The following is a 13,648-nucleotide window of genomic DNA, read 5'->3' as shown; positions in this document are numbered from 1 at the left end:
AGAAATATTTAAGATTTCCATTGATGTTTTGTTGACTTGCTAATCTTATTGTGATGATAGATAAAAATATTGAAAATATTCAATAAAAATAAATTAATAATTTTAACAAGTATTTTTTAATTTTTTTAAATACGTAACAATAAATTTTATTAAATATATGATGCATATTTTTAAAAAGTAATGAAATAACTCACTTTACATCTATATACGTGAGATAAAATATTGTATTTTTTCTTCTATTATTTAGATTCTATCTTGGGGTGTTTTTCGTTCCTATATTTATTTTTTATATATCAATGTAATATATAACGTAAATAATTAAAAACTATGTTATGGAACATGTGATTTAATCAACAAATATATTCATGTATTTGTGAAGTATGCTTTATTGTATAAAGTAATATCTATAAAATTATTACTCTCACTGTTACTTTTTCAATGATACGTTACAGAGTCAAATAAGCTTTACAGGCGCAGAACTGGTTGAATTTGGATCATAAATTTACTGAGTATTTATTATTATATGTTCGCGAGTCATTAATTGAGAAAAATACTAATTTTCTTTCTATTTCTAGTTTATAATCTTCACATTGAAAAGAGTTCAACTTTTATTTCCAGATGCTACATTATACATGTAAGATTATACATATGTATGCTACATATACATATGTACAATCCATATATATGTATAATATATTATACATAAGATTATATACAATTAATGTTTTGTTTTAGCTATACTGGTCCTGCAAAAAAAAATTTATTGCATTACAATTTTTATTTCTATAATAAATATGACTATAATAAAAAATAAAATTGTAGGTATATTTAAAATACTGATTAGGAAATTCTTAATTTATTTTTAAATAAATTGCGTATTCTTACGTTTGCATCTGTTTACTGCCACTAAGCACTATATATGGTGATTGTGTTTCCTTTTGTTTCGCTTGCAATAAATTTAATGTACCTAATGGTGTGTCTGTTGAAGACATTCGTTTCATTAAAACTTCTTGTTCAGCTTTCTTCATTCTTTTCTCCACCTAAAATATTGGAGAATTATTACAACTTCGAATATTAATTTTGATTAAAATAACGAATATTGCCATCAAGTAAGTATTCGTATATGTGCAATATTCTAGTCAATATAATCTGATATAAAAACCTTATTTTTTCCTGGACCTTTCCCATGGAATTTATGCGACAGATATCGGAAAGCTTCCTTAGCGCACAAGACGTGTCCATCGTCATCAATATATTCAAGCTTAACATTTGGTTTGAAACCATCCTTTTCTTTAAAATCGGACGTAGGTCCGTTAAAGCGATCTCTTCTGCCGAACTTGTCGTCATCCCTAAAACAAAAATAATACATGAACGAGCAAATGAAATACATATCTCCAATTGTGAGCTCTTTATCTATAAAATTTAAGTCAGTTTTCATCAAAGGTATCTGCTAGATAAATACGACTTATTTATTGTCTAATATAATTAGGTTTCGGTATTACAGAAGAATAAAAAAAATTAAAGCCCTTGAAATACGGTGTCCTGAAACTTGTGTCCACTACCAGTATAAACAAGTTTTTATAAAGTCTTATAATGTTCGTGAATCTTCAAGATACATTACATTATGCGATTAAATTATAATAATTTCAAGGTATATTATTTAAATTCTGTGTTTAATTATCATATATAATTTAATGCATTTTTCAATATAAGCAAATTGTATTCTACGTTATGGGCCGTTCATAGTCGGTTCTTATATTTAAGACTGTCTTAAGTACGATCTTGAGATGTTATGAGCCAATCACAGAGCTGTATTAGCATCTTAAGACATTATTTAAGACGGTCTTGAAATAAGAACCAACTATGAATACCGCCCATATATTGACACGAAAACAAATATTAAAATTCATGCAAATAAAAATATATATATTTTCTTTTCTGTTTTCATTATTTTTATATTTATCTACAATTCAAGTGCGCTCCAAAATATTAAACATTTCAATATTTAAGACGAGCATAGATTGTATGGCCACGTAAAATTATCCATTATGTTGATTTGTATTAAATACATGCAAGCCTTTCATAGAAAATGATTATAGCCATATTGTACAGAGACGAGAGAAGCAAATCTTTCTTAAACCTCTATCTTGACATTGGCTTATTCCGCAATCTAACATCCGACACTTGATTCTTCCCGCGAGCGGAGACTCCACGACTCGTCTAGAATCTTAGGATTCACAGCAACGGAATCGCATAACATAAACATACCTTAACAAATCCTACTCTCTTCTCGGGCCTTGTGTTCACCTCCGATTAAGCGGTAAACTCTCGTAGTGTGGTAGCGGATCACCCGTTCCGAGCACCGTTTTCCGGGCTCTATTTAAAACTGTTAACTGACAGTTTGAAATTCACTAGAGGCTTGTCTAACACAATACTTGTGGGAGCGCATTCGACATAAGAACCATTTCTTACGTGTTTCCTCCGCGCGACACATAGTAGAAACACGTAAGAGATCATCGTACATCGAATCGCGGTAATATATTGCTCACACTTACCCGTATGTTTTGTCCTCTATCGAGTAGTTCTGAGCTTGCAAATGTGCGAATCGCGACGCCGAAGGGCGATTGCTGTCCTCTTTCTGCAAGTAACCTTTACTCATAGCTAACTTTAAAGCACCACCTACCCCGTGACCGAGTGACGGCTCGGCGTCTAGAATTGCCGCCTCCATTACAACCGGTTCCGAGGTGTTCTCATCTATTTACATAGAATATACATTTAGGAAAGAAAACGTTATTACATAAAGTCTCTATTACAAGAGCGAATTTATGAGCTGTAGGAATGCATTAATATATTAGCTTTTATATAAAGTTAATCTGCACCAATATGCGAAATACCTAGATGTACTGCGTTCCAAGCACCACGACCATCGTCCTCCTCTTCGTTTACAGGTGGCTCATCTTTAATTCCGTCCATTTCAAAATCCTACAACATTTATATCATGTTATAAATGCAATGTTATTCTAACACATATAGCCAGTAATATGTTTTGTTTAGTATACCATGAGTTCTTGCCCATTTTCCTCTCTATTTCCAGCGAGTCCATAAGTGGGTATATGACCCACGGTTCTACAAAATTCTGCGGTAGAATTAAGAACGATATATCCAGATTGATTTTCCTCGGAGTTAAGCATTTCTTGCTTTATTGTTTCAACAGTTTTTTGGATTCCACTTATATGGCCCTCCTTCAAACGCTGAGTTTTTTTTAAAGCTAATTGCAACTCTAATTCTTTTTCGTCTTCTTCAATTTTTATCCCAGTAAGATCTTCTGCGGGACCTGCTCACAAAAATTTATATATATATATATATATATATATATATATATATATATATATATATATATATATATATAATATATATATATATATATAATAATTAAGTAAAAAATGCGTTTTGCTATAAAGTGTGTTATACTTACAATTTATAGATGTCTAATCAAAGGTTTACTTGTTCCTAATTTTTACAAAATTATATAAATATCTTTCAATTACCTAAATCGTCGTCATCTAAGGTATCGTTATCCTTCAAATCTTCAGGTTTCTTCCTTCTTCTGCTTCCAAGATCCCTAAGATAATCATTGTCCACAGGAACTAAATCATCAGCCTTCAGTTTCTTTTTCGTTCTAATTTTCCGAATCTACAATCACATTATATATTTTATACAATTGCAGAGACCATTATTTTAAAAATAAATTATGAATACAAAATATATTAAATATATAACTGCATCAGACAACTGTATTTAAAGAACATTAATCTACTGAATACCTAAGTACGTTAGAAAGCAATGTTTTACCTTTTTCTTTGGTTTCTTGAATTTTGCAAGTTCCTCTTCATTATAATATTCGCTCGCTAATTTCGGTTCTGCCATTTGTAGCGTTTCTAGTTTTTTATTCGCTAAGCGTTGCTTCACCGTCTCTATCTGACGTTTAAATTCTACCGCATGATTAGTACCCAACACAAAGTTATCTTTTTTTTCACCATCGATTTCCTCGTCGTACTTTTCTAAAATCTTATTCTTAGGGAATCCATATTCGTCGAAATTTTCATCGTCGTATGGATCGTACGTAGGTTTCTTAAGCTTATTTAAAACACTACGCTTGTAGCGTTCATTGTCAATCATATTCACGTTTACAAGTAAATCACCACTCTCATTTAATACTTCTTGATCTTTCAACGTTAGGATTATACTTTTGCCTTCCTCAAATGTTTCCTGCAAAATATTTCCCGTTCAGAATTTATTACAATTCGAAAAAATGAAGAACATTAATTTATATGCGTTACATACAAGCCCTGAGAGAGCTTATATAACAATCAATATCACATGTTATTACACTTACAATATTGTGCTCGACTTTAAGACCTTTTAAATCTTTTGCCGTATATGCTGTATTGCGGACAGTATGCATTTCCTCTTTGACCAAATTACCAATTCCAAATTCTTCATCCAATTGATCCAGCATTTTTGCCTTAAATTAAAATAAAATACTTTTAACAAATCTATAGCAAAATATGTGAACTAACTTTAATAAGATATTGCAATATATGAAATTATTATATATATATATATATATATATATATATATATATATATATATATATATATAATTGCAAGAATATGCTATGAGGTTCTTCAGTGAAAGCTAGCATAGAGTGCAGCACCAATATAAAAATTGGTAGTATTTGGTAGTATTGGTATCATTTACGCCGCTAACTACCAGGCACAGTGGCTCCCCTGTGCGGGAGCAAAAGTTAGTGAAGAACCTCATTGCAACTTCAAACGTAATACTTTATAAGTTTATAAACAAAGATGCTAAGAGTTATATCAAGACATTACTCTCATTTCTGCTTTCTTTTTCTCTTCCTCTAGCTGTCTAGATTTGTTGATCCATGCGTGAGTGTCGTCGTCGGAATCGCATTCACCCAAACTTTTCAGTTTCGACAAATTTGCTTCAATTTGTCTCTTTTCCTTCTGAGTACCTATCTTTTCTCTCAACTTCTGCACCTTCATTTTATCGCTGTTGTTTGGCGCAGGTTTATGATAAAACTCGCCCAGATCATCTTTGATTTTGCTCGGGTCATCCTTGGATATGTTATCCACTTCCAACGGTTTTAACCCTAACTTTGCACGGAGCTTGTTGGTTTCTTCAATGGATAACGAGGCTTGCGACGCTCCACCCTTAGTGGGAGATGGACTGCGCTGTTTAGAAATCTCAGGTGGCGGAGGTGTTGATGGATGCGATGACTTTGATATTTTTGGTGGTGGCGGAGCGTTAACAATCTCAACTATAAATAAAAGAGAGAGAAAATCTTATTCTCCTACAATTGTAGATAAATATAATTTTTGTCTCCTACAATTATATACAACTATATATAGACATAATTCTTCTTATTATATATAATCTCCTGTAATACATATATCCACTCTCTCATAATACAAATGAAGAATACCGCCGGATTGTCTTACCATCGCTATCGTAGTCCTTGCGCTCTTTCCTCCGGTGTTTCTTGTGGTGCCTGTGCTTCTCGGACTTCTCGCGGTCGGGCGTGTAGCTTCTGGAACGGCTACGATGACGCTTCTTCTTGGCATCGCGAGTCTTTTCAGTTTTGTGACGTTTATTGGAGCCCATATCAACGCGTTCCCGATTTAACGCCGCCGTGGAATCTACCTCACGGTTACAACTTCGTAATAGCTCTGAGCTCGTGGCGATGCTACGTATCGCTCTCACCACTCACTAGCCGAATCGTCGACAATATCCGACAATACTCAGGATCCAATTGCTCACACAATCGACGACAGCAAATGACAGCAAATCACAAGCTGCACAAGCTGTATCAGTTCTACTTGTTTCCGCCTAGAATTATACGTATATCCACTATCCACGTACTTATATCCACCATTAAATGCATTAAATTATGCGTGCGTGTTTTTGCGCACGCGTGCGATTGCGTGCATCGAATTAAAGCTGCATCTCCATGAAGAAAGAAATAGCGGAACAGAGGATTCGTATGTATACATATGTACATACATATATTTGGCCGGAAATGAACGTTTTTTTAAAGAATCTCTATATGAAATCGTTTGTATTTCGTATGAAGACTTTTGAAGTGACAATTGAAAAGATTTGTGAGTCATTCGTTTAATTGTAATTAATTATATTTATTTTTAGGCTGTTTCCACTGAGCGCGTCATGCGTCGCGTCATCTAAAAGTTAACCAATCAAAACGTCCTATTTTATTACATTACTTTGTCGCGTAGTCAGTGGTGTCGCTGGTCGCAGTAGTCGCAGTACTCGCAGTGTGCGTATAAATTTATAAACAGCGTCTCGATTGTCTCGAACAGAATCCTAGCAAGCTCCGTAAACTGCTCCGTTGTCCGTTGCTCCGTACAATTGTTAACGCAGCCAGTCGCACAACAATCGACGCCGTATTATCCTTTATAAAAAAGAGGCAGGAGCCAATAAACTCAAGAAGCACGACAATCGACGACAAGTTTACTACGTCGCCGTCGCGTTCAATGCGAACGATATCACGATCCCCTTCGTGCCGAACTTTTCGCGATGACCACGATAACAACCCTGTCCAACGAGTTAATCGAAATCATCCTGCAACTGGAGAACATTAGCATCAAGGATGTTGTGAGCTTCGGCTTGACGTGCAGGCGATTTCTCGCCGAGGTGGACGACAACAATCCGCTGTGGCAGAGAAAGTTTTATCAAAGGTAACCTCGCCGTTTTCTCACGAGATTCCTATCGCAATTTCGATAAGTTCGTCAAGTACTCGGAACGCGAATCCAACGACAAACACGACGTGAACACGTGATCTCTCTTGTTTACATTTGACTCTATAGGTGCTTTCCATTTACATCAAAACTCGGATAATTCTCACTTGTGACGTCGTTGTATCATTGTATCCTTTTTTGCAATTAATGAATAATAAAGACAGAATGACGTCACAAGTGAAATTTATCTGAGTTTTGATGTAAATGGAAAGCATCTAATGTTTTTCTCTTCTTTTGAATATACTCGGCGGAGAGAAATTAAAAATACACACGATATTGTTAAGTTTCAGCCAAATCGGTGAGGAGGCCACTATTCTTCAGATTTACCGCCTTTTTTTCTCGTAATTTTTTTATCGTTAAAAACAATTCGATATTAATAAACAAATAAAGGTTTTTTTTTGTTTGAAATAGGACTAATCTTATCACCGTGTCTCCAACTGCAAATAAAGATTAAGATTAAAACTAGGTTAGAAACGAACGATTACATGTAATTCTGTTTTATGGTATACTAAACAGAAAGACGAATTGAATGAAATTTTTGCATTATTTTGCGTTAAATGTATATTTATGTTAGAAATAGTTTAATATTATGCTTGCATTAACGAGAATTTTCTATATAGAGTTCCAATGTTTTCTGACCTCTGAGTAATAATGAAATAAATCACGTGTCTTTCGTATCAGTTTTTTTTATACAGATAGAAACTTGTAAATGTAATAACCAAAAGACTGCAATATAAAAAAGTTATTATTTTGAACAATTTTTCTTTGCATTTGTTTGAAATGTCAATCAGGAAGGATTGCTGGACGTGGATAACTGTTATATTTTAATCTCTAATGCATAGACAGGATGAAATGAATCGGATACTATTTTATGGAAGAGTCCCATCATTTTCATTAACATAGCATAGCAATATAAAAAGAGAATAATTTGTAAAAGTAAATACGAGAAAGGACAGATAATTCGGCTGTGATTGTGCTGGCTCAAGGACTAAAAAATAATGACTGTCTGAATTTGTACTATAATCGGCATTCGGCATAATCGCGCTTTCAAAAACCATTAAATACATACACATTCTTAACTGTTTTTTACAAGATTATAAATATATTTTTTTGCACATTAATATATTTTTTATGTACTAATAAAAATGATGCGTTTTGTCTACAGAGTAGCCTTTGATTCAGTACATTCTGTCTATTTACTACAAAATAGTAACTAATTTCAACAACTTCCTGATTGTCTCACTCTATATAACTATCCTTTTTGTCCTTATAATATTCTTGAAAATAACGTAGAATATTTTTGTGTGTGCATTAGATGGCCTCATTTGAAGAAACTTTATGACCAACGGATACAAAGTCACGAAGACATAAATTTTAAGGACGATGTAAAAGCGAGCATAAAATGTAGGAATGAATTGCGGCGTTACCTATCGCTGATGTCTGATATGTTTTTTTGCTATGACGAGCTAGCCGACGTTGACCTGATGGATTCGGATCTCCTATTCTGGCCAAATAAGGGCGCGTATACCATGAATTATTGTTTCCTCGTGGATGAGTTAATATATCTAATTGAAATGACACCAGGGTAAGATTTAATAAATTATTAATATCGCAAACAAACATATAACCTGATCATATAATTAATCTGCATTAATACCTTTCAGATTACCAAACTGTAACTTGACACATCAATATTACAGCAAGAAACTTCTTCCATATATACATCAGCGTCATCTAAAGGACGTATGGCAGACATTTATGAATTTTCCCAAAGAACAGCAGCTTTTAGAACTGGTAGCTGTTATCGTAGCACGATGGTATCAACCCTTGAAACGTTTCTTTACTTCGGAAGTGGAAACATCGTTGGACAATATCGCACAGCAGGTATTGGAGGACCTTAAAAACGCGCACTGCGACCATCCAATATTCTCAACATCCGCTAAGCAGTTTTCTTTTTGGAAATACAACATCAACGACAATCAATGGAGCAGGAAAGACGAAGAGCAGATTATCAATGTACTTCGAACAGTTTTATTTGATAAATTACATTTCCGTGGGCCTCCGGTTCTGGAGTCTAACGAATTATTAGACCCTAAAGCAGAATACTTCCTTATAGACTGCGTAAGTTACAAATTATGATATGTTATAATTATATTATGTTACTATTGCATTATGAGCGTATTTTTATACTGATACTATTATATCACAAACATTAATATCTTTCTATTATAATTTATAATACATAGGTTTTAGAAACTAAAGTTGGTAACGCTATGTCTCTGGCAATAATATTCCAGAGCGTAGCAAGAAGACTTGGTGTACGCTGTGACCTAGTATGTTTTCCTACTCACTTTTTTTTAAGTTGGAAGCCGAAATAGTAAGCATAACTCTAACTTTAGAAGCATCTTATTTTCCAAAGTTTATACCATATACAAGGTGTCCCAGGTTTTTCCGTACAAACTTTAACGATATGTTCTATGAGCAGAAATAAGAGAAAAAAGTGTATTATAAACATAGGTCTCAAAATGCTTTATTAGAATGTTGTAGCAAAAGTTAGAATTTCGTATTGAAGAAATAATAGCAGTCTTGTCATAGATAAATGACACACCGTATACATAAGTGATTCCGTTCGATAATGATTATTTTATCTGCTTCTTCTTGAAATGCAAACTTAAGTGAAATTGTTTCTTACACATTTTGTATTCATACATAACTTTCTAATAAAACACTTTGGGTCCTATGTTTATATAACATTTTTTTCTTATTTCTATAGTTTTTTCTCAGAACATACTACTAAAGTTTATACTGAAAACCTGGGACATATTGTATATCATATATGCATATATGCATATGTCTACATTATTATTCATGCATAGGTATATATGGCTATATAAGGATGTATATATATATTCGCGCACGTATGTGGACTATATAACTTTTTATTATCCATAGTGATACAGAAAATCCTAAAGAAGAATATTTTTATATTGATATTGTGCATGGTGGACTTATTCGAAGTAGAGACGATTGTCCCAGAATTCGTGGTAGAAGATGTCCCATAGAAAGTTTCAATAAGCACAACGAAATTAGTCCTACAGAGGTTGGTAATTATTTATTAAATAGATCATTAAATTTGAAAATAATACAAATATTAGTAGATAATGATTAGTCATAGGGGGGAGGGTAATAACTAAGATAATTAAATGTGAATCATATTTTATGTGATTGAAGAAAGTAGTTTTCTATTTATTGGATTCTTAACTTTGCTTATATATAATTTTTGTTTTAAGCTGGTGTTGCGAATGATTAACTCTTTACAAACGGTCAAGCCTAACTACCATCATCATCATGACAGGGCCCTACAAATGCGCTCATTGGTGGAATTCCGGTATATGGTAGAACCACACAATATAGATGCGATTGAAAATCTATGTCGCCATTACACCCAGTATGATATAAGTGTCTCAGGTCTCATAACCACATTAGAGAGGCTACTGGTATATAAATTTGGTTCATATATAGATAAGCAAATTTCATAAAATTTTCTATTTTTTGTAAAGTTTTTATCACAATACAATGATAATTGAGTGTTTAATGTAAAATGAATATTGGTATGAGTAGAGATTTAGAGTATTTATAGACTTTTTAGTTCCCTGTATAAATATACTTGTTGCATAAGCAAACTTCGAGTTTTGCTATATTTTTTATATTTGTGCGTGAAGCAACTGTATAGGAGATGTTCTTAAGTAAACCTCATCTTTTCATATGTATGCAGAGTACCTACAACGATAGAACGTCTGTGGAAGCAAGTCGAATTAAAACGCTGCTAAAGGTACTTTAATACCAAAATGAGCTACATAATTATGATTATTTATAAAAAATATGCAATTTACATGTTATATAATATTGCTTGAAAGACTTTTTAAAGACTATCTTATAAATGAGTTATATATAATTTAAGATGTAGTGTGTGATAATTAATGCTCACTATGTGCAGATGCACTGTATGTATGTTAAACAAATATAGCGAAATTCTTTAATAAATTTATATTGATTGTGCAATCATATTAATTACTAGTACATAACTAGTAATAACACAGTACAACAAATTTTCAAAAATTGATAATTTCTCAAGTTTTTTGACTGAGAGTAATTCAGCTCAGTCTCCTGAGTAACCTGACATGTGTGGTCCACTCAGCTCATCCTAATTTTTTAGTTATATTTGACTGAAGCTTTGGCGTTATATGAGGTTGTAAAATAGAAAAAAATCGAAAAAATGAAATAATTCTATAAATATATGTTTTATATATCGTTAGAAAGATATTTGAAAGTAGAATTTTAAAAAATATAAACGCAATTTTTTCGGGAGAATTTCTTTTATTGAATGAGAAGCCTAAATGTTCCATGTACATATCCAAAATTCTGGATTTAATGTTTTGTACGTTTTGCTTGCTGTTTATATTCATCTTCTTCAGTTTCTCTGATCAGATTCCAACAGTAACCAGCATACTTGTTATTGACTTGCCCATGAAATGTTTTTTAATTTTTTGGATGTCTTGGTGAAAACGTTCACCATGTCCATCACTCACAGCTCCCAAATTTTGTGGAAAGAAATTAAGATGTGACTGTAAAAAATGTACTTTAAGAGACATCGCAAAACTTGGAAGTTGTAAGTGATGATGAACATGGCGAAGGTTTTCACCAAGACATCAAAAAAATAGAGAAACATTTCATCTAGAAATCAATAACAAGTGCTGGAATCTGGGAAACTGAAGAAGATGAGTATAAATGGCAAGCAAAATGATATATAAAACATATTTTTAGCAGAAATATTTTATTTTTTCGATTTTTTTCTATTTTGTAATCTCATAGAACTCCAAAGCTTCAATCAAGTATAACTTCAAAAAATGAGAATGACCTGAGTGAAACACGTATATCAGGAGGTTACTCAGGAGACTAAGCTGAATCACCTTTAATCAAGAAACTTGAGAAATTGGGAGCGTATTGCACAGTGTAATTGCAATTTGAGTATAAATAGTTATTTAGAGCATTGTAAAAGTTTATGAATTAAATATTAAATATATGAAAAAGATATTGGTTAATAATTATGTTGTCTACACTTTTCAGACATTGAGAATATCTAGAGATTATCTAGGAGTCACAATCCCAAAAACAGAAAGGCCAAAAGAAATAAAATATGCAGTTGGAATGACTGTAAAATGTAAAGAGAACATATGCAGTTGTGCAGGTGTGATAATTTGGTGGGATGAAGAACATGATTCAAAATATGAAGTATTGAAAATATTACATGAACGCAGAATGGCATTGCACAATCATATTCAGCCGCCACACTCGTCTGACTCAATTTCTCTGAAGCAACCATTTTACGTTATCCTCAATGAAAGCGGTAATACGTATTACGCTGCTCAAGGTATGAGCTAATTACAAATGCATATATACATATACGTATACTTTTATTATCTCATTTATATGCGTACGTATGTGATATAAAAGATCTTTTGATTTTAGAGACTTTAGTAAAGGCATATCCGCCAAGATGGATTGGACACAACGAGATTGGCCGATATTTTTGTAGATACGTAAAGTCGTCTCACTATGTACCTAACGATACACTAACAAGATATTTTCCACATGACATAGAAATTCTCAATGCGCCTCATTTGCCATCTTTTTATTGTCAGGTTGCTTCTATCCTTTTCAACTAAGATAGTATCGTGATTAGAAATTGTAAAGTGCGCTGCTTTTCACCGAACAAATTATATTTAGGATAACTGTTATAATAATTAATTAAATAATAACAAGTAGCGATATTTTACAATTCACAGAATGTGAGTTATGGTACGTGAGAAATAAAACTGACTTGATTTTAACGCGTATTGCAAGAAAACGTTACATATGATGTCTCATGTAAAAATGGTAAACTTAGATTTTCATACTTATATTGTAGTATTATCTTTTATTCAGACACACTTTTGACACATTGTAAATATTTATGTATATATTCAAATATTGAGAGATTGTTGATGATTTTAAAAGTAGAAAAGCTGTGATGTACAGATGATAAAAAAACGAGATTTTCTCAAGAAATCTTGAGATTTGTACAAATTTTTTTTGTATAGTAGAAGGAATAACTTGTACATAAATATTTGATAAATATATATTTTACACATGTGTATATGTACACCAAAGTTACTTTTATGATATTTAAGAGATGATCATATTAGCTTAACATTAATGAAGCTTCAATTAACTTATTCAGCGATTAGTTTAATCGACTTAAAACAGAGTTTCTAATTATAATTAATTCTAATATAATTTGTTATCATTAATCTAATTTTTTTTCTTGTATATTAAACAAAAAGTTGATAATTCCATGTTGACAAAATGGTATGGATATTATTTGATAAATTAATGATTGATTCACAGTTAATCAGAGTTTTTAGTCAAAGTCATTCTTGCCACGTGGAGTTAAACTTGCCAAAGCCCAATATAAATTTATAGCTAATAAAGTTTTTGAGATCGAGCGTCTTCTATCTTCGCGAGCAGTCGAGATATACTACGAAACGAGAGGAGTGCAAAATCGGCCGAAAAGTGCAAACCAACCACAGACCTGAAAAATAAAATTCAAAGGAAGTAAAAGATTTTTAAAAAAAGTATAATTCGCTCGAAATGTAAAATAGTATCAGTATGAGTATTCCGTTTTATTAAAGAACTTATTATTATTATATGTACTCGTGTTTATCAAATTGCGAAACCAATCATCACTGATCACACAAATGATATAATTGAT

General features: G+C 32.3%; 2 protein-coding genes across 3 annotated transcripts; one reads left to right on the top strand and one right to left on the bottom strand.

Annotated features, from left to right (window-relative positions):
- Positions 1–368: 368 nt before the first annotated feature.
- LOC139809433 (U4/U6.U5 tri-snRNP-associated protein 1) lies at positions 369–5,971 on the bottom strand. 2 transcript variants are annotated; one of them, XM_071772331.1, is made up of 11 exons: positions 5,524–5,970; positions 4,894–5,342; positions 4,397–4,525; positions 3,853–4,269; positions 3,549–3,693; positions 3,060–3,334; positions 2,895–2,982; positions 2,556–2,754; positions 1,163–1,349; positions 886–1,040; positions 369–746 (listed from the first exon to the last, which is right to left on the bottom strand). In XM_071772331.1, exons 1-11 carry the CDS (start codon positions 5,684–5,686, stop codon positions 719–721), a joined length of 2,235 nt encoding a protein of 744 aa, XP_071628432.1. In that variant the 5' UTR covers positions 5,687–5,970; the 3' UTR covers positions 369–718. The 2 variants fall into 2 exon arrangements, 1 of the variants encoding a protein (XP_071628432.1); XR_011731101.1 differs by lacking the exons at positions 369–746; positions 886–1,040 and adding an exon at positions 2,269–2,393 and having other exon boundaries at positions 1,164–1,349; positions 5,524–5,971.
- Positions 5,972–6,324: 353 nt separating this feature from the next.
- LOC139809434 (F-box only protein 21) lies at positions 6,325–13,039 on the top strand. The gene is made up of 9 exons (XM_071772333.1): positions 6,325–6,777; positions 8,153–8,422; positions 8,502–8,958; positions 9,084–9,214; positions 9,790–9,937; positions 10,128–10,334; positions 10,613–10,669; positions 11,965–12,268; positions 12,367–13,039. Exons 1-9 carry the CDS (start codon positions 6,617–6,619, stop codon positions 12,561–12,563), a joined length of 1,932 nt encoding a protein of 643 aa, XP_071628434.1. The 5' UTR covers positions 6,325–6,616; the 3' UTR covers positions 12,564–13,039.
- The last annotated feature ends 609 nt before the right edge of the window (positions 13,040–13,648 follow it).

Source organism: Temnothorax longispinosus, chromosome 3 (assembly GCF_030848805.1).
Source record: "Temnothorax longispinosus isolate EJ_2023e chromosome 3, Tlon_JGU_v1, whole genome shotgun sequence".
NCBI lineage: Eukaryota > Metazoa > Arthropoda > Insecta > Hymenoptera > Formicidae > Temnothorax > Temnothorax longispinosus.
Note: the sequence above shows the minus strand (reverse complement) of the source record. Positions and strands in the feature narration are given on the sequence as shown.

What these genes read in the sequence shown, in the direction of transcription:
- LOC139809433 (XM_071772331.1), bottom strand. Translation starts at nt 5,686, where the DNA reads ATGGGCTCCAATAAACGTCACAAAACTGAAAAGACTCGCGATGCCAAG. An exon ending in TTAAAGTCGAGCACAATATT is followed by an intron (nt 4,270 to 4,396) that starts GTAAGTGTAATA and finishes AATATTTTGCAG; the next exon opens with GAAACATTTGAGGAAGGCAA. An exon ending in ATAGAGGACAAAACATACGG is followed by an intron (nt 1,350 to 2,555) that starts GTAAGTGTGAGC and finishes TTTTTGTTTTAG; the next exon opens with GGATGACGACAAGTTCGGCA.
- LOC139809434 (XM_071772333.1), top strand. Translation starts at nt 6,617, where the DNA reads ATGACCACGATAACAACCCTGTCCAACGAGTTAATCGAAATCATCCTG. An exon ending in CAGAGAAAGTTTTATCAAAG is followed by an intron (nt 6,778 to 8,152) that starts GTAACCTCGCCG and finishes TGTGTGCATTAG; the next exon opens with ATGGCCTCATTTGAAGAAAC. An exon ending in CTAATTGAAATGACACCAGG is followed by an intron (nt 8,423 to 8,501) that starts GTAAGATTTAAT and finishes AATACCTTTCAG; the next exon opens with ATTACCAAACTGTAACTTGA.